Genomic DNA, 20,335 nt, shown 5'->3' on the forward strand with positions numbered 1-20,335 from the left:
CCACTTTGTATGGATAGCCGACTAACTATAAAAAGACATTAAAATCTGATCTGCTGTTTTATATATCATTTGAACGCCCTGCCCTCGACGTGAGAAACTAAATAGAATCTGTATATTTTCAGCTCTGGTGTGAACACAGCAGAGCTGAGGTGTGTGTATGTGGGAGGGGGGGGGGCTGTAAATAAACCCCCCACCCTGCATATACAGTATAAATGTGTGCCACTTGTGCGGTGCTGCTTTGCTTCTTGTGTAGGATTTCAGGCGCGTGCAACACATGTGCAGCATCGGGTCCAAGACTGTGATTTAATTAAAGATTCCTTTGCCCGGTGCAGAGCGGCACACACCCACCCTCATTAACAGGGATCAGGACGGGAACGTGGGACATGAACATGTGCCGTATTTTTTAGGAGGGCTATTGAGTTTCTACTCCTGTTCTACTAATAAAAACGGCACGACAAGCATTCCCTACAGAACAATCAACTGCTGTGTTCCTGTGCTGCGTTTAGGGGTCCGGCGACACTGAAAGACAACATGCATGGAAAGAAAAGAGTGATATTTATCAAAAAATATTGATAAAGAAGAATATTGATTTTAAAAATAAAAGCCAAAATGAATTATTTATACATGATTGGAAATGTGTGCACAATTATTTTGCCTTTATCACTTTATCATTCCCTAAAAAGCACCGTAACATCCAATGAATCTAGTGAATTTTCAATACATCTTTGCCAGAGACCGGGAGTAATGTGTTCATTAAACGCTTCATCAGATTCTCCAGGATTTAGTTTAGTTACTTTTTTGTGATTGTTGCGATCAAAAATGTTTGATTTTGCAAAGTTTTAAGTGACTTTTTTGTGTCAAGAAAGAAAAATTTGCTTTTTTTTTTTAAGCTGATAAAGGAATTAATATGCCGTCACTTCCTTTGATAATAACCATGCTGCATCACAGAAATATTTGAGTTCTAATCTTTTTTTTTATTAGTTTGTTTATAACCATGGGGCTAATAGTTACAAAGAAAATCATAAAACTTACATAGCTTTGCAGAACAGAGAGTCTGTGACTGTTTTTTGCATAATATTGCAGGAATTAGAAAGAATTACAAGTCGAGAAAGAAAAATATAAATTTTTTTAAGCACTATATGAAAAAAACTTTTAGAAAAATTACAAAAATGTGACGTATTTTTTACAGAACAGACAATCTGTGACTAATATAGAATACAACGACTATATCAGCTGTAAGATAATAAGAGAAATAAGAAAAAAGAGCTTTAGATGTTAATGAAGCGAGTTTTGTTTGAAAAGACTTACTTTATGTTGTCAATACTTTCGGCACAGATTCTGCAGACATTTTTTGTGGAAAAATCACGGGAATTTTTTTTTAAATTGCGAACTCGTGCAAATATTGCGGAGTTTGCTTGAATTTCCGTTAATTATTGCGATCGCAAGATTTCCTGGAGGGACTGACTATATGGTTAAACTTCACAATGCCCATTATGCCTCCCTCACAGTCCACTGAGAAACCACATTCCAGTGCAAATACCTATGAAATTCCTCCAGGGAGGAATGTCTCAGTGTGCAAACCTCTCCTTTTAAAAAGCGGTGAGGGCGAACTAGCAACAATGATCTGCCTCAGCTTGTTACAAGCACTGGTGCAAAATGAAGAGAGAGAAAAAAAAATTATTCTGGGGGTCTTTCTTCCTGTGTGTATTCAGAGTAAATGCAGCATGTCAAAGGGGGGGGGATTTATTACGTCCCAAAAGAAAAACATTCTCCCGATGATGAAAACATGATTGGGCGACCTGGGTAGCCCGGCCTAACTTCTGCTCCACTGTCACAGTAATTACCCTTGGAGCCCTGTGGCATCCGACCTCGGTGAAAAAGACCCCGGGAAAAGAGAGGAGCCACAGATGTCAACAAAAGGCACATTTTGAGGCGAAAAGGGATGCGACCTGGGAGAGCCGGGCTCCCTGTCCATCAACTCGGAAGTGTTGTGAATGGCTACAGAGGCCCCCAGAGTGAGACTTTGTGGGACCTCGACGTTGCCAAGAGCGAACGCCACATCGCCTTGCCAAGTATTGGGGGAGAAGACAAGAAAATCCCCCCCCCCCTCCCCACCCCCTCCCACACGAAGAGAAATATCAACAAAACTGCAGCATAAAGGCCACATTCACAGGCGCACAAAGCCACAGAGGCTGGATGGTATAGGGCTAAACGGAGTGTATTATGCCCCAAGGTCTGGGGCTGAGGTGGAAGTAAGCCCTCTGCTTTACATCCCAAGAAAAAGGGGCACACAACTGTGACTCTGGAGGGAAAATACAGTTGCCTTGTGCCTTAATCTATCATTCCCACTGTCATCCTATCCACTGTGCATTGCCAAGTGAATTAAAGACACTTTAAGAAGCTCAATGAACGCCTTTTGTGTCCCTTTATCTTCTTGTTCCAGAGGCTTTGTGGGCAGCGTTACGCATCGCTGCATCAATAATGTCATGAAAGGCTATTTGGAAAAGAAATATCCGCTCATCGGATTCACATAATCTCTGACCGCGAGGCGTTACAAGTGAAGAAAAAAAGGCGCTTGACTACTGAGACGGGTAAAAAGCCTAAAAACAGATGATTTCATGCCAGTTGTTGGCTTGAGATGAAGAATTTCCTCACTGACACACACACACACACACACACACACACACACACACATGTCTAGATTCCAAGAGAGTATCTACTTTTACCTAAATACGGTATATTCGCACTACATTTTATATTTTCATGCCAAGTAGTTGTGATTTTTAGGTCACTGCGGAGTTAAAGTAATCAAAAATCAGATTGACTAAAGTGAAAACTGACACAAAAACTACAACAAAACGGATATTTTCTTTTGCTTTACTTAAATCAGCAGCTTTCCAAATGTTGCACAGTAAACAATGTGTGCCGCTCCAGAAAAAGGCAATAAAGCTTCCAGTTCATGCATCGTTACGATCGGTAACTGCCTCATCATCACTGCAGAGATGGTCCGGATGGTAAATCCTAAGTAACCAAACACACACTACTCAATAATCCCTTAATAGCCGAGATACAGACGCAATCAGGCTACGCTACAATACACTGCGTGGAGGTAAATTAACTAAATGTTCAGTCTCCTTGCTGGTTGTCCTGAAACATTCAGAATCTTTGCAGGTTTAGCCGTGAGCATTGTCGTTAACAGGCGGCTCGCTTCGAAATGCGCCTGTGAACGTTAGATTTGAAAAGGTAGCGCGGCGTTAACAATATCACCCATTACATTCTTTGCGAACCCTGAAACATGAACAATTCTCTCACGCCCCAAAAAAAACATTTAAACGATTACATTGACGTCATGAACGTGTTACAGCTGGAGACTCTTTAATCCGGGGCAGCCCTACTTCAGACGGACAGCTGCGAGTAAGATTACAATCAAATACTATAAATTAGGATTAATCGACCTCTTCATCTGTAAAACAAACAACCCATTGTGTTTTCCTTCTGTCGGGATTGTCACTCGAAGACGAGCTCTGTTTGAAAAGACTGAAATAAAACGCAGGAACGTCCGCGGCTGGTTCAATTCCTGTGTGCACGGGCATTAAACAGGTAAAATGACAGGGGTTAACTTTGCTGAGGCATCGCAGCCCTCTCCCGGGTCAAGCGCACACCGGCCACCTCTCTCCACGGAGGAACACACAGAGAGGGTCTTGTTCTGCGGCCCATGTGCAGGGGGAGTGAAACGATAGGCCTCCCCGGAGACGCAGCACAGAGGACGCACTGTTTCCCGCAGCGAAAGCATCCACTGGAATGCAACACGGGGCGGCAGGTAACTTTCAGTTCACCGCATACCTTTATCGAAAATCTTCAAATCTCAGGAAAACCCCCGCCGGCCGTCTGACACTTCGGTGGGAATTCAGAAACAGCCGACTTGACAGGCAGCGAAATTAGATCCGTTTTGTAAGGAGGGACAGTCGGCTGTATTGCTGATGTCCAAGACTGGATTTTTTTTTTTTTTTTTTTTTTTTTTTTTTTTTTTTTAATTGGTTTAAAGTGGCTGTCGTCAAGTGTAACGTTATTTTATGAACTTTAAGATCACGAGAAATTGAAGGTAAGCGGATGCAGATAAGCGAAGTATAATACCATCAACAAATATAGAAAAAAATAGAGATGGCATTTCAAATCGAAAATCGCTCTGAATTAGTCGACAACTGATCGACTAATGTTGTTTAATGTCGGTTGGAAAACATTTTTTAGGCGCATTTCCGCCACCTTCTGACGGGAGTGACGCATTACAACAAGATGCCGGTAAAAACCAGGGAAAGAACGGTAGTCGCATATGCTAATTATGTTTTTAGATTTTTAATGACTATTTCAATAATCCAAAATCATGATCGATCTCTAAAAAAGAAATTATTACATTCTACGTTGTTATTTTTTATAATTAAATAGAACAGCTTTTAGAAATTTTCACAAAAGGGAATGTCAGGATAACCAACAGTAAAAACTACAATAACAACTGTAATTTGTGAATATAAAACCTATAATCTAACTTTGTTGAAAACCTCTGATGGTGTAATTGTTCTTTCCAGAAGTGAGAGACCCCACACTCTTTGTTATGACAGTAATTGGAGTTGGAAAAGCGATTAGAATCATTTTCATTTTGGTTCATCATTTTGTTTTGTACCTTTTGCAGTCTCCACTTTTCACACAGAGCAGAACTCGGCCAAAACCCACAACTACTGAATATGAAGAAATAATAGCTTTAAAAATTCATGACAAATCCCAGAAGAATATCAGTATTGCATCAGTAACGGAGACCATCAGCCTCTTAAAGCCTTTCTGACAAGACCAACATGGGTTCCTTCATATAAATCTGGGAAATATGTAACAAGGGCACAAACTAAAACTTGTAAACGATCAAAATCGTAGCTGGCCCTAAACTGACTGATTAGAAATTGCAAGCAGGGACAGAGGCTGACCAAACGCAGGCTCTAAACATGCCTCCATATATGTGATCCACGCAAGTCCTCAAAAATCTACTGATCACTTCACTCGTACTGAAGGAGGGTACCAAAACGAAGACAATAAAGCCACAAAATCCTTCGTCTGTGTTGATTCTCAGTGGGAACAGCAGAACTAACCTCGTTTTCAATTCACAAACTGTCATTTTTAGGTGTACTAGTAAAACAAATGGAGTTTAATAAGTTTTCAAATGTAATTAAAATTAAGAAATACATTCATTTTCTCTTTCCAGTGTGTCTCCGACAGTTTGCAAGCCGTGCCCGTCACATCTTGGTCATTTAACGCCGTTGTTCCAAAATGTTTTTTTGCCATCAGATTGAGTTCTGTCTGTCTTTCTGTCGTCAGTTTGGCCCACGTATTCCCATTACACCACAAACCCTGGACCCAAAACACACTGCGTGTCTCCTGAGTCCCATTCAAGACAACCCTCATCTAAGTCGAGGTCGTGCGGTTTTAAATGAGGGTTTTCTGTCCGATTGTTATCGCTCTTCAAAGTTCTGCGACGTGGGCCTCCCGGATCGCCGCTGCCAGGGGTCGCAAAAACTTTCCTCTTCGTATGAGACACAAACCACAAGAAACGCGCATGGAGCAACGTCTCCGCACCTGAGCAAACCTCCCGACACACACGCAGGCAAAACAAAAACAAAAGGTATGCAAAAACAAAATGCTAATGTGAGCGCACGGTTTGGAAAGGTAAATAAACCCCTGAGAGGCAAAAGGTGTTCAACAGAAAAGTACACAGCTTTAAAAAAAAAAAAAAAAAATTTAAATAACCTTATTTAAACTCTGACCAAAATAACTCAGCAAATCACAGATCCACACTCTTTAAACTTCTTCTTAAAATGTTCCTCTAAAATCACAAGATGATTGTTTATATTCGGCATGACTGACACTTGGCTGCCTCACTTGAAGTGACCATTTTCAACACTTTAGCACCACTTCATTACTTCAACCACAGCTCTGCTGGCAGCGTCAGGGCATTCATTCCCCACAGGCCTACGCGCCTCAGCGCCAGCTGTTCCGTCTCTGCCACAGGACAGCTCAGCATGTCCAGGAGAAAGTCACCCGAGAAGAACTAAAAGTGTCTCTGCGGTGTTACTTCCCAGCAGCGGAGGAACGACACTGGTTAACCTGCCGGGGTACGTCTGTCCGCTGGTGGACGATGATGTCCGTGTCTTATCTGGGGATTCACGACCAAGTGGCAACCGGCGTCGCCCGTTCCTTTGTGAACGAACGACCACTACGAGTTCGGATTTTGGCCGACGCCATCTCGCCAGTTCGGGGCGGTCTGAAGACCGTATTTGAACGAGCGGTTTGATCTGATTGGAAACGATATTGCGTCCCGCCCACCGGTAGACGGAACCTGAATGCATTGGTCTCGTTTTTTTCAGACCCGGAAACCACATTGACATACAGTCTACGGTCCCGACTCGTGGTTGTAAAACAGGAAGCAAACATCAGTCTACTGTACCCAAGTCTGCCATGTCCAAGTCTCTGTTCCCAACCAGGGGTAGTTGTACATCAGGGGTTCAACTGCTTTTGGATACCTGGAAATATTGTCGACTAGCTCAGATAAGAAAGATACAAATTCTAGTTTGACAAAAGAATGTTCCCATTTGTGTTCAGGAGACCAATAAAAACAGCCATGTCGGATAATCATAGCATATACCATGTCACAATAGGCAATAATCTACCAGCTACAGTAGGCAAACTGCCCACAAGACGCCTCCCACGAGCGTCGGTCAGCTGTAAAACCTTTACGGCTGCTAGTGTGATAGGGCTGCAGGGGTACGTGACATAGAACAAGGTTGGGAAACCCAGACCACAGCACAGAGGCCTCGAAACGCACATAAAGGTGTTTAAAAAAAAAAAAAAAAAAATAGCATGACACAGGAGTGTGGTTTTAGCGAGCAGCTCTCTAGACCAAATTAAAAGGGACAGTATCTTTGAAGTCACTAAAACGCATCATCAGCATAAAGGATGGCTCAGAGTATTGTCATTCTGCCGCAAGCCTCGCGACATCGTTCATCACAAGCAGCAAACCTAAAGCAACATGAACTCTGTGAATGGAAGGATAGTCTTGAATACTTCCAGACTACCTCTAAATAACAACAGCAAACAAATGCAATCTCACCAAAGGCCCATTACAGACACAATCGGGACCGAGCTTGAAGAACCGAGCCCACATCACAAGCAAAATGTCCAGTGTTGATTTATCTGTCAGCGTAAGTGCTGACAGGGATGTCGTTTATCTGCACGGAGAGCCTTGGAAGATTTGTTGAAAGACATGTAGAAGTGTAGGATTAATTATGATGCGTGTGGACGGGTCAGAAATCAGAGCCTCGGGCTACTTCTAGATACCTAACTAACCAGTTAAAACCAGAGGCCCATCAGAGGGGTGTAAAAGGGAACAACCTGTCGCTTATTTCCATGACACCGCCACCACAGGTAGATCTTTTGTTTTGATGCATGTTTTTTGTCATGGACTGCAAGCATGACTGAACTTGGGACTTTTCAGAGCTGCCCTTGGCATTGATTACGGTGAATGGTTTACTTCATTCCCTCACAGAAGCAAGGGGGCTTAGACCCACAGTTAGACCTTGTGCCTCTCGCTTTATTTGGAGCTGAATTCTGGTCGGCGTCGCCTGGATGTGAGGAGTCGTTCTCTCGACTTGTCAGAAGGAGCCAAAGGTCGAAAGTTCTTATCTGACGTCTGACGTAAAGATAGTCAGTGGGGTTTATAAATCGCAGGACGTATGCATGTGCGGATGAACACGTCCTACGCGCACGGGGGAAACAACCTGAACAAATCTCCTGCGCCAACTCTTTTTGACGCGCACTCGCGTCTCCGCGCATTTTTGCCACCCCCGCGCATTTTCCTTACCTTCGTCAGGCTCCCTTTCTTCTCCTCCCCATGTTGGTAAACGGGCATTGGCAGAAAGTCCTCTTCACAGCAGATGAAGCTCACCGTGCATCCCATCCGAGCAGAGCCAGAGCCAGAGCGCGCGTCTCCGCAACACCCATCCGAAACGTCCACCGCTCGGTTCCCTCTGCTCGCTCACGCCGCCGCCGCCGCTTCTGCTCCTGTAGGTGGGAGTAAAAAAAAAAAAAAATTAGGGCTTCATTCCGGTAACACACGCCACAAGCATCACTGGGTTGTCAGCCGGTCACGTTTTAGGCGTTTGGAGGAGTTCCTGGCGCTTGTCCTCCGCCACCTCGCGCCGTGACTTCTCAGTGCAGACAGACTTGGAGGGCAAACAGGTAGCTGAAGCCTTTAACGTGGGCAGTGTTGATCTCTCGCTCACGCACACACGCACACGCACACACACACACACACTCTCTCTCTCTCTGTCACCTTTACGTTGTGGTATCATAGGGCTTTGTGATTGGTGGCCGAGGCTGTCACTCAAACCTGGAAGCGAATTTGTTTTTAGTAGTAAAAAATAAAACTGCTCTGTTTTGAGGTTGGTTTTTTTTTTTTCTCCCCCAAAACTCTCAGAGAAAATAACATTTCTCGTGTGTTGAACACGAGTTGGTGTGTCCAGTACAGTCAGAGAAGAGTAATGTTATTGGGCTCATTTCTGACCTCCTGCTCCAAAGTGCAGGAGCCTCTGCTGAGTGTGAATATTCCTGATAAGTTCAGTCGCCTTTCATGTAATTATGTCTCCCTCTGCTGGGTAATTTGTGTAGCAGGGCGCACACACAATGACAATTTTCTACATGGCCATTTTTGTCGAAGTTGCACATCTCAATTTGTCTGATTATCGTATTTAAAGACAGTTCCAAAGGCACATAATTACAATCATTATTATTGTTCATTTCTGTATGATGCTGTATTAATATTGTTGCAAGCATTGCAACATTTTTCTATTTTCTAACTGTAATACAGACAAAAACCACAAAGGAAGAGAACTTTAATGGCCAAATCCTGATTTCTTTTCTTTATAAATTACAGGGTAATTTATGTATTTATATTCAATTGATGGAGAAATATCATGTTTTTATGTGTTTCACCTGTTTGCATTAGAAATGTATATTTAAAGGTAACTTTAACTGCCAGTGCGGAAGTAGTGTGAGGTTTATTAGGGGAAGAAGAGAGTCCTTGAATCAATGATGGTGGAAAGATTGTGCCAAATGTTACGAGATTTCTTTTTGTCTTTGTAATATTTTTTTTATTTTTTTTTTTTGTAGCTGTAAGACATGCTGTATTTGTTTCTGAAGCATGATGTTTTAGTTATGTTGTGTATTTGTTTGTATTTGCAAAACAAAATGCATTCAGTTGTGAATGGTGTTTGTATTTGCAAACCTCACTGTAAGGAAGTGAATCGTAGCGCATTTGTAAAACAGATTGTGTTTGTTCGGTAGGTTGATTTTGGCAGGAAACTATCTCCATATTTGTGAATGCTTATTCTCCCAGGGAATGTAATGCCAACTTAGATTTTCAATGAAGAGAACAAACAGGAAAAAATAACAGCAAAATACTGTTTACAGAATATTGAAATGTTTTTTTATGAATATGAAACCTTTGAAAGCTCAGATGATGACATTTCAAACAGCTTGTTGAACAAGAAACACCGTTTTTTTTTATACACAGTACATCATACTGTTAACATTCATGAAGCCCTCAGTGATCAGTTGCTTCAAACTAAGTAACTATGTAGTCCATTTTTTGCTCATGATATATAGTAGCCTATTTTAAAAAAAAAAATATGATATGTATAAGCTTAAACACATTCATTTTATAGTATATGTATATATATATATATATATATATATATATATATATATATTTTTTTTTTTTTTTTTTTTTTTTTTTTTTTTTATATATATCAGGAATTTATACAAAAATGCTAACATTTCCTTCATTCATCCAACATGTGCATTTAAACCAATCTGCGAGAGCCAATCACGCTGCCAGTTCACCCCATCTCTCTACAAAGTGCAGGTTTAGTTGTTGGTCCGGTACCAGAACTGTGCGGTTGATGGATTTCAACTCTCCCACTGAAGGGTCTGGTTTGATTTGAAACTGCCTGATTATCTGGAGGGTAAAAACATAAATAAAAAAGACAAATGTGGAGTTATTTCATTCCATAAATGACTGAATGAGACATTTGATTCGTGTAACTTTGAATTCTGACGTTTTTACTCCAGAAGACCTTCTTTCCCTCAACATGTATGTCTGGTTTGAAATCAGTTTGACTCTTTTATAGCACCCAGGTTCACATCAGACCTTTTGCAACTTAAGCATATGTTGCAGAGGATTTTCTTCCCCACTCGTCACTCACCTGAAACAGAACTAAATACATCTCAAGCTCAGCAATCCGGCGCCCGACACAGCCTCTCACTCCGAATCCAAACGGTATGGAGCCAAAGGCGTTGGGCATTTTGCGGCCGTCGCGGAGCCATCGCTCCGGTTTAAACGTGAAAGGCTCTGGGAAGGTGTCCTCATCGTGACTGATGGCGTAGTGACAGAACAGGAAAGGCGTCTGCAGACGCAAAAGATGAAACACTGAAGCTCTGGTCTAATATGAAACCCTAATATCATGTATTTGTTCTGTTTTGGTAGGTTTTTTTTTTGTCCGTTCTTTTTCAATTACTGAAGAAAATGCTTCTATTTTATTATAATCTGTAGTGGCACTCGATGTTTAAACTCCTACTAAACCTCTCTTGAATTTGCTACACAAGTACAAACAAACGAAGTGCAAAAAGTCAAATACAGATTAAAAAACAGACCCACTTTCTTTGGAAATTGATATCCTCCAATGGTAACATCCTTTTCTGTTATGATCCTCGCATTCAAAGGAACCACGGGGTACATCCTGTAAAATAAACGTGTTTCATTCACTTTACTTTTAGCAGGCGAGTTGCAGACTGATGCAGGACAGAAATTTGAAGATACAGGTAAATAAATGGACGTTTAAACCCACATCCCCTTGCCTGTCGAAGTCTTTACATCATGAATAGCTTCACAGAGGAAGTGGAACCCCAGCAATGTAACACCATAACCTCACCTCAGCGTTTCCTTGATAACAGCCCTTAAATACGGCATTTCCCTGACCTCCTCAGCAGTGGGGACCCGGTCTGCAGGTACCAGTGTGGACACTTCTTCGTAAAGGATGTCCTGGATGAGAGGTTGCTTGGACAGCTCGTACAAAGTCCAAGTTAGGGTATTGGAGGTCTAAAAATCAAGAAATGTAAAATAAAGATATATATATATATATGTGTGTGTGTGCAGAAGAAAAATTTGTAATTTGAGTCACAGCCCAGCTCATATTTCAACTTTTCACACTGATGATTACAAATTTACAGAATGTCTTTTAAATCAGGAAAAAAACTTGAGATGTGTTCAGATTGAGTCATCGCAGATGTAAGATGGAAACATTTTTGGAGGGAAATTTCTAAAGACTAAACCTGGTTTGAGTCTGGATGTGTATTAAAAAGGGATTTTTTTTTTTTTTTTAATTTTTACCGTGTCCACTCCAGCTAAGAGAAGCTCAGCGATGCTGGCGTACACATCTTTGGGGCTCATCTGAGTGTTTGAGATGAGGTGTGTCAGGTATTCGCCCTCCACTTCCTGGTTGTTCTCCAAACGCTGCTGAATGACCTCCATCTTCTTGTCAATCAGCTCTTTCGCTAGAATTAGTGCAGCAAAAGGAAGTGTTAAATTTTAGTACGCACAAATATGAACTTCAAGTCTTACAAAGTTTGTAAGATAATAATACAATAATAATGTCTCTGAAATCGTGAGATGCTGGGTTATTGAAAAAGGAAGTTATGTAAGGGAGTAGAAAGAGTGGGAGTGGAGGAAGGAGGTCGGGTGGGTGGATCAAACACAGGACTTTAACCCCGTTTGAGTTTGTGAGAAAGGGGTTTTAATTTTAGTAGCCCAAACCATTTTGTGTAAGATAGGCCTACATAATGTAACCTAACTACATAACGTGTACTTACTTACTTAAGTAACGTACTTTTTTAACCCAAACAATGATCTTTTTTTATGAAACCGAACCAAGTTAAACATAATCAAACTGCATTCTTCGAAAACAAACCAGGTAGTGTTGGTCCACATGACGTGAACGAGTCCAATAGAAAAGGTCATATGGTTCAATGTTAATGTGTGACAATTTAGCCAATTAACATCGCTGGCATCCTTACTGAGTTTGTCCTGGTGTGATATCTCTCAGTTTACCTATTCTTCTTTAGTGCAACAAATTAACGAGTTAGATAACTAACTTAAAATCTATTTCCTGTACGACTTTTGTTTACTTTGACTGCACCGCTGACTGCAGCTTCCAAAATACCGCGATGGTGATGTCACAGTCGACAAAGCCATTACTGTCTGAAACTGATACACCAGGAAAAACGTAGGCATCTCACAATTTAAGAACAGTTTTTTGTGAAACCAACACAGCTATTACACATTTGGATGTGAAACTGGGTTGTACACTGGTGGTATTTCCACAAAAAACATAAAGAAACTAACATCACTGTGAGATTGAAGCATCTCACCAAAGCTGAAGATGCCCTCCCAGCCAGCGATGTAGCGCCCCCAGTGGGGCATCAGGTTGCGGCTCCACTTGGGAATTATCACCACAGCCATACTGTTGGAGAACATTTGGGCTATGGCGTTGATGAACTCCTGTGTGCCAGCAGGGATTTCCTTTTCCAGACATCCAAGTCTTGTCTCGAACAATATGGAGGCAATTCCTGAGAGGAAACGGTTCAGGTTTAAGATAAGAGGAAGACAAATATGAAAAAGTCTGAGTTGAACTCAAGAAAGTTGTAACAAGAGCAGCCGAAATTCACCTCTATTATTTAAATTTGTATATTTAATTATTTAATTTCAATGACTTTGACTTATTTCAACACAGTGCACTTGACTCAGCCTTTCAGCACTGGACAGTGATTTGCTGCCCACCCTCCAGTGAAAACAGATAAAGCTCGTTGGACAAGTCGGTCACTAAATCTCCCGTCGGGCTGCCCCGGCGCAGGTACCAGATCCTCTTGGTGAAGTCTGTGACCACCTCATTGATGATCCTGCCGTACTGGGCCGAGTCCCTCGGATGCAGCATGCGCTTGTTCAGCACCACCCTCAGGTTGTACCACCTCTCGCCCTCCCTGAAAGAAACACAAAGAAAGTGGGGACACACGACTTCACACTGAACCTTTAAGTGGAAATCAATCAAGGAAATAACAAAGTGTCATAGTGGATATTGATGTGATAAATTGGACTGCTGACTAATCAGCATTTCTTGTATTTGTAAAATTTTCTAAATCCTCAGTTACTTCCAGATTTACATGAAAATAGGACAGATTTTTAATGTGCATTCAGACTTTTGGACTCCACTTTATGGGTCCCTTCAATCCTGATTTTGTTTTTTAGATAGATAGTTTTGTCAAATATATGTTCATCGTCTATAATTGTTTATTTGACCCAATAATCAAAGCCAACATTAATGTTCCAGCCTAGGAGCGATCTCTGTAATACCACCGGGTCTGAATCAATCCTTCCCACTCACATGACACAACTTTTAAAAGCCCTTATGTAAGTTTTAACAAGGATTAATGATTTTTAGAGGTGTGGAAATGTATTGCTTGGACACATGGTACAATACTGTGGTCTTTACTCTGTAAAAGGCCCGTAGCCGAACCCCTTCATATCGCGATACTCCTTCCACAAGGACATGTCTCCCCGGCAGGGGAACCTCTCGTCCTTCCTCAGGATTTCCTCCAGCAGCTGTGGGGTGTTCACGGACACCGACTTCAGTCCGTCTCTGTATATGTGGCCATATCGCTGCTTATCGTAGATCTGGTAGAACAAGTGAATGCGAGATTAAACAGAGAAACATGTGTAAGCAGCCTCATAAAATTAAGAAATGGCACTTTCAACTGCTGCTCCAAAGTGACCTGTAATGTTTAGAGCAACACAGCTGCCTCGTGACATGCACTGTGTTGTGTAATGAAAGAAAAAAGAGAAAAGAGCCACGTTGCACATATGGTCAAATCTGACCATGTGAGAGTAACTGGAATCTAATCAGCTCACAGAAAGTGATCTTGCAAGGAAAGTAAACAATACTGCCTCTGTGAGAGTCAGCTGTTGTTATCTGGGGGTTAATATGGAAACGAAGGTAATTCAACCAGCCTGACATTTTACATTATGCATTGAGGGTAGGGTCAAATGTCACCCAGTCACTCAAAGCACACCTTAAAGCCTGAAATAAAGAAGAAACCAAAGCTCTGTGAAGAGTTTTACAGTATCAGGGGATTTCTGGAATGCATCATGCAGAAAACAAGCAGACTGAAACTTGCATCCCTGTTGCCTAGACCTGTTGTGACACCCCGAGCTCCTGTAGAGCAGTGAACTGCAGCCCGTCGTACCTGTAGCTCATGCATACGGTTGTAGAAGCCCTGAAACACCAGTCTGTAGAGCAGCTCCAAGAAGTTGACGTGTGGGAGATCCTCCGCCTTCCGAGGCTTATCACGGAGGGCGGCGAGGGCCACCGGGGCAGAGGAGGCCTTCCCGGCCCCTCTGGAGCAGACCTCAGAGACGGGGCAAGGCTGTAGCAGCCAGCTGCCATTCCGAGGCATCACTCTCCGGGACAGCCATGCAGCCATTACGAGGGCAGAGACGGAAATACACAGGGTTCCTGCTTACATTCAGGAGAGGAGAGACGCTGAGCAGGGAGGGGCCACTTCGCACGGAACGTTTAACCCATCCAGCCCGGCTCACAGGGACCAACCAGGACAAAGTTACATTAGTGTTCTGGGTGATTATAGCAAGAAGAAAATTATGTCATTCTCTCTTGTAAATAATAGCTCACCAAAACTGTATGGTAATGGTATTCTTTCATTCAGACAATATAAAATGCAAAATAATATCTTACAAAGAAATCAGTCCATAACAATGTTCCTGATGGAAACCAAAGACATGATAGAGAATTTAAAACTGCATATTGATACCTACTGTAATGCATAATCATTCCATATTATAATCTCCAACATAAATAAGACAGTGAGTTCATCAGTGCAACACAGACAAGCTTGTTGCTTCCTATCTCTGAGACTTGTCAGAAAGCATGTGAAGACATGTTTCTGTTGGTCTTCTCTTGTATAACTTCCTGGGCTGGACATGAACTGCGTGTTGTAAGTGATAAATAAATAAATAAAAAACAATAAATCCAAATTCAGTTCGGTAGGTTCCAGAACTGGCCAGAGATAAAAGAGTCAAGTAGGAAGATTAGAAGGAAAAACCAGCTCAGAAAACATGTCATGAGAGATAGTTTCACATTTCTTTAAATCAGATATTATTCAGGAATCAACATTTGGCTTCTGCAGAAACAGCTGGAGATCAGGAACTAATTTTATATAGAATCACATCAATTTATCTGATCAGTAACCTCACAGACGGGACGGCAGCTTTTATTTAACTTTACCGTCATAAAGAAATTGTATATACTGTGCCATGATAATTAGAAGACTTCCTGTTTCGATATACACATCTTACATACCCATCTCCTTACAAGCCTGTTTCGGAGTGTGTTTTTTCAAGGAGTGGACCTTCCTGATTGTCTAGTTTTAGGTGTTAAGAGGGTCAACTGAATCCAGGAGACTGCAACAGAGACGTGTGCAATTATCAGCAGAGCCGAGCCATCGCCCACCAAGAGCAGTTGATGTCGACTCTCCAATATGTACCGTGTTAAATACACCAGCGCTCAAAGGAGAGGCAAGAACTGCTTTAAACTTAAGAAGACACTCCGACCTGACATAACGGATTAATTGTAATACCAAAAATGTATATAAATCTCTTTTTTGTTTATTTTAGTGACAGACACCTTTTAGCCGCAAATTTGAAAAACCGAAGTTAAACTAAAATGTCCCCACAGAGGTGCTGTAGTCTGTAGCTTTGCAAGTAAATCCATGATGTAAATGCCAATAGATGCAGTTGGTCAACTATTAGAAGTTCAGTGTGTGTCCAAGCACATCTGTCTTACTAATAAAATAAATTCAACTGGAAATATAAAACCATTTCACTGATATTTCTTATATTTGTCTTTATTCAGTGAACAGTCTCAAAACGCCCGTCAGTCCTGTCATCCTCGTATTTGGTCAACATTCTTTATAGATCCTGCAGGGTCCATTTTGTGCAGCAGGAAGTGTCCTTGCACCTGAGCGGCGCTGATCTCAGACTGGGTGGCTAAGGCTCGCTCCGCAAAGCGCTCTCCTTCAGAGGCAGGTTCTTCTGGGTAGAACCGCCGGAACATCTGAACGAGCTGCTGGTGGGTGCAGTGCCCGATGTACTGCTTCAGATCCACGCGGCCGGGTCGGATCAGCGCTGCGTCTAACCTGTTACAGGAAAGAGGGGCAGTTACTTATCTCGGAAAAATACTCCTGAATGGGCATAAAACTCACCAGTGAGAGAACACGTTTATTTATCCCTTAAAAATCTGTTTCGTAATGTTCACTTAAATTTAAAATTGGTTTAAAGCCGCATTTCTTTCATCTTTTTCCACTTCATTGTAGCAGAACACAATGAAAACAAATCGTATAACATTGTCACAGTGAATTTGGCCGTTCTCTCTCTTTTAGCTCTGTTTTGGTCTCCACCACCTTTGAAGAAGGTTTTCTTTCTGTTTAGCTGCTCTGAATTCTCCTTTATGTTCACTCACAAACTTTGTGTGTAGTTTCGTGCTGAGCAGGTAGTGAAGATGACAACATATATTTCTGAGCAGCAAAACCAAAACAAGTTCCCAAAAGAGACAAAAACGCTCCATAGAACTGAGGGCCACAAGATAATTCTCAGTGTGTTCATCACTTTGACTGACACCGTTCACACATTGGTCATTCAAACCATTATTAATATGAAAATATTTAATGTTGCAGCTTTAAGTTGTCATTTAGTAATGTTTATTAGATTTATCCTCTTCTTTTAAAATATATATTAATTTACAATATAACTTAAGTAGTATTTCCTTTTGGTTTCTATATAATTTACCAAGATGTAAACATCTGAAAGAACTGACCTAAGAGCAGCTTTAACCAATTGAGGTTTCTGTTTTGGTGTTCACATCATTTACATCATTGAGGACAAGTAAGCACCACAAACAACACCTCCAAATTTAAAAAACTGAACATGATCACCTTCATGAAGAAGATTTAATGCAGGATGAATGCAATAGGCTCCAATAGTTTTTACTAGATGTTCCTAATAAACATTTCCTCCGATAAGAAGTCACAAACATTATTTATTGGCTGTGTAATTGCATTTCAACTCTAAGTTTTTATTTCAGTTGAAGATTTATGAGTTTGTTTGCTTGTACATCAACACTAAATACTGTCCTTGTGAAATGTCTTTCAACTGTACCTGTCTATGAAATTGGTGGTCATGAAAACTATTCTGGCCTCAGACGAAGCCACTCCATCCAGGGAGTTCAGCAGCCCACTGAAGGTCAGTCTGCCCATTCCCTGGTAGGCCAGAGGGTCTGAGAGGCAAAGACAACACAGAATCAAACACAAAGACAGAGTCTGAGCCCGAGAAACCAAAGATTTACAGGTAAACTCAAGACTGAATTTCAACTTCTTCTCAACTCAACAATTTGAGCCGAGAACAGACTCATGACAAATTAAAGGAAAACCCAACATTGAGTGTTTTAGTGAGGTGTTGGGACACCACAAACAGCTTAGAGGCACCTTGGTAGAGACTCTACAACTCTGAAAGTCGACACCGTTCTTCCAGTCAAAAATGTCTCAGGTGTTCAATGAAGTTGAAATCTGATGACAGCGAAGGCCGCGGTATCTACTTCACAACATTTTCAAACCCGTCAAAGCATTCAGTGACCCTCTCGCGCCTTAAAAAATGGGAACATTGTCATCTTGGCAGAGGTGGAGGGGAAGTGATCACTCCGAACAACTTTGCACTGACTTACAGCAACACTTACTTCTAAGGGGACGAAGGGGACGAAGTGGCCCCCAGAGAGCCACCGGATCCCCTCACCGTCGGGGTCTAACATTCACGTTTTTCCCTTTAATTTGTCACCAGTCTGTATGTGAGGATTTAAAACAGACTAACACCTGCATTTTGTTTCTTAAGATAAATCCAAAACCAGCAATCCTCCCTGCTACTCACTCTCAGTGGGAACCAGGTCCCGGCTGACAAAGGCTGCGTCCACGTCCTCCAGCAGGATGATGCTCTGCTGTGGCGCCACGCTGAGGAGGTGGTTCAGACGGTCGTCCGAGAGCGTTCGGTCACTCAGGCTCATCAGACAGATGCTGTAGCCCAGGTCGCCTGCCAGCGCCGTGCTGAAACACAGCGAGGTACAAACGTGTCGGTGAGGTCGCACACGAGTAGAGGACGAGTTTTAACAGCAAAACATAAATCCAGGCTCACATAAAGCTGCTCTTCCCGCATCCTGGAGGACCGTACAGCAGATATCCTCTTCTGTAGGGAATTCCTGCAGGAACCAAAAAAAAAAAAAAAAAAAAAAATTACTGTTATACAGATAGACTGAAAAAGATATTCATTTATTATTGTTTAAAAACAAATCATGCATGAAATCACTGCTAACATTTTCCAAACATGTATAGAATTTCCTGTATTTTAGGATGAAAAATCAGCTTTGCGGATTTGAAGCTTTATTTCCCGTTTATCTTTAATTCATTTGTTTATTTTAAAGGTGCATTACTGATCAGTGAAAGGATAAGTTCCTATCGGTTGGCGCATTCAAGTGTACGCTGCGGACTCTAAAACGGACGCCGCTGACCTGCACGACGCGGTGATCACGATACCAAACGTGAATTATTTAACTGGGTGACATTAAAGTAAAATTAGCATCTGTATGCACTAAATGGATGATGCTGATGTCTGGGATACTCCACCTCTATCCGTGTACCACTTCGGGGCTCCAATGAAGTCCTTCACGTCGTCTACGATCCTTTCGGCCACGCCCCCCTCCAGCACCACGGAGCTGAGGGGTCTGCGTCGCCGTGGGAACCCAAAGGGCCTCCACTCTGCGCCCATGGCCGTGTACATCACTGTCCTTCCTTCCTCCTGCTTTAAGGCCAATTCTCTCGCTGCAAAACACGATTGACAAGCTGCACTGAATGACCGGCTGTGTTTGTCAGCCTTTCTGTGGCAAAAACCTGCATTTGAAAGGTTTAGACGAGGAGCGATCAAAAAGTTCTGCCGAGGCTGCTTCTGTTGCAAATGCGCACATACCAGTGGCCACAAAGAGGCGTGAAACTCAGGTGCTGATGTGGATCAACCTGGGATACTTCCTTCAAGGTTATAGCTCCTTCTCTTCCTCCTCCTCCCCCCCCCCCCGTCCTCCGTTCGCGCACAACAGGAACAGTCTCGGATGTCTTTGAACGCCCCTCGTACAGTAACGCGTACCTTCTTGTAAGATATTGAAGAAGATTTGTCTGTCTCTGCCTAAAGCGGTGAAAGTGACCGACTCCCAGGGGATCCCAGTCTGCAGGTCCACCATCTGCTTCTCTCTGGTCCGCTCCACCCTGATCCACTTCCTCCCATACCTGCAGACCACAAATGGAGAACGACCCATCACATTCATAGACAATGTCAACTTGACGTAAGGATTTTAAAGCCGGAGTGCAGCTACAACAACACAAATCTGTTCGGAGGATCGCTCTGACCAGATGATGTGGTTCCCGGGACTCGGGTGGAAGTCAAACTGCGTGTGGACCCGTCCGCTCTCGTGCGCCAGGTAGGACGTCTGCACGCTGAGGTGCTGAGTGCGCGTGGCGTGCTTGGTGATCCAGCTCAGCAGCCAGTGGTAGCTCTTGTCCTTGCTGGGAACCTCCAGGGTGATCATGTAGTTCCTGCGGAAGAAGATCATCCCCACCTGGGCTCCTTTCCTGGCTACCGCCAGCGCCGTGCCGACCCCGACCAGTCCAAAACCAGCCCCGAAGTACGGGTTGTCCTTCAGGCCGTCCAGGAAGTCGGACAGGGGCATGGCGAGGACTCCTGGACGCGATCGGGACTCTAAACCGACGCTGTGGCACGTTGTAGGAGCGCGAACGCGCAAAATGAATGTAGGCTCATTTGGGGATGTGAGTGGTAGTCTGGTGTGGTAATAAATGAAGGATATCGATCACTCCTGTCAGCTGATGAGTCCCGGTGACAGCTGGAAGCAGCTGACAGCGGCCCGGTCTTAAATTAAGATGATCCACCGACGTCCTTGTTCTGTCTTCATCTCACACGGCTACCACAGAGGGGCTTCACGGATCCCGTAAACAAAACGGTCTTTTTACGCCCTCCTCCCAACAATCACACGTGTGCCGTGTACGGCAGCAGCGCGAGTTCTCCAGC

General features: G+C 42.8%; 3 protein-coding genes across 16 annotated transcripts in view; all 3 read right to left on the bottom strand.

Annotated features, from left to right (window-relative positions):
* Positions 1 to 8,200, bottom strand: part of tns1b (tensin 1b) — a 171,834-nt gene extending 163,634 nt beyond the window's left edge. For 6 of the 14 annotated variants that reach the window (XM_069154858.1, XM_069154860.1, XM_069154859.1 and 3 more), the window contains exon 1: positions 7,901 to 8,200. In XM_069154858.1, coding sequence (XP_069010959.1) covers positions 7,901 to 7,996 — 96 coding nt within the window. In that variant the 5' untranslated portion in view covers positions 7,997 to 8,200. The remainder of the gene's footprint in view (positions 1 to 7,900) is intronic. The other 8 variants (XM_069154871.1, XM_069154861.1, XM_069154863.1 and 5 more) reach the window with 2 other exon arrangements.
* A 1,300-nt stretch (positions 8,201 to 9,500) lies between these two features.
* On the bottom strand, positions 9,501 to 14,629 carry cyp27a1.1 (cytochrome P450, family 27, subfamily A, polypeptide 1.1). The gene is made up of 9 exons (XM_069154873.1): positions 14,392 to 14,629; positions 13,641 to 13,822; positions 12,932 to 13,131; positions 12,523 to 12,720; positions 11,486 to 11,649; positions 11,028 to 11,194; positions 10,754 to 10,835; positions 10,302 to 10,502; positions 9,501 to 10,054 (listed from the first exon to the last, which is right to left on the bottom strand). Exons 1-9 carry the CDS (start codon positions 14,626 to 14,628, stop codon positions 9,923 to 9,925), a joined length of 1,563 nt encoding a protein of 520 aa, XP_069010974.1. The 5' UTR covers position 14,629; the 3' UTR covers positions 9,501 to 9,922.
* Positions 14,630 to 16,049: 1,420 nt separating this feature from the next.
* Positions 16,050 to 20,318, bottom strand: bcs1l (BC1 (ubiquinol-cytochrome c reductase) synthesis-like). Its single transcript, XM_069154880.1, has 7 exons — positions 19,660 to 20,318; positions 19,400 to 19,539; positions 18,886 to 19,080; positions 18,398 to 18,461; positions 18,137 to 18,309; positions 17,375 to 17,492; positions 16,050 to 16,356 (listed from the first exon to the last, which is right to left on the bottom strand). Exons 1-7 carry the CDS (start codon positions 19,977 to 19,979, stop codon positions 16,104 to 16,106), a joined length of 1,263 nt encoding a protein of 420 aa, XP_069010981.1. The 5' UTR covers positions 19,980 to 20,318; the 3' UTR covers positions 16,050 to 16,103.
* Positions 20,319 to 20,335: the final 17 nt, after the last annotated feature.

The sequence above is a fragment of the Embiotoca jacksoni genome, unplaced genomic scaffold, assembly GCF_022577435.1.
Source record: "Embiotoca jacksoni isolate LCO1_2020_lvr unplaced genomic scaffold, fEmbJac1.0.p SCAF_2, whole genome shotgun sequence".
In the NCBI taxonomy this organism is placed as follows: domain Eukaryota; kingdom Metazoa; phylum Chordata; class Actinopteri; family Embiotocidae; genus Embiotoca; species Embiotoca jacksoni.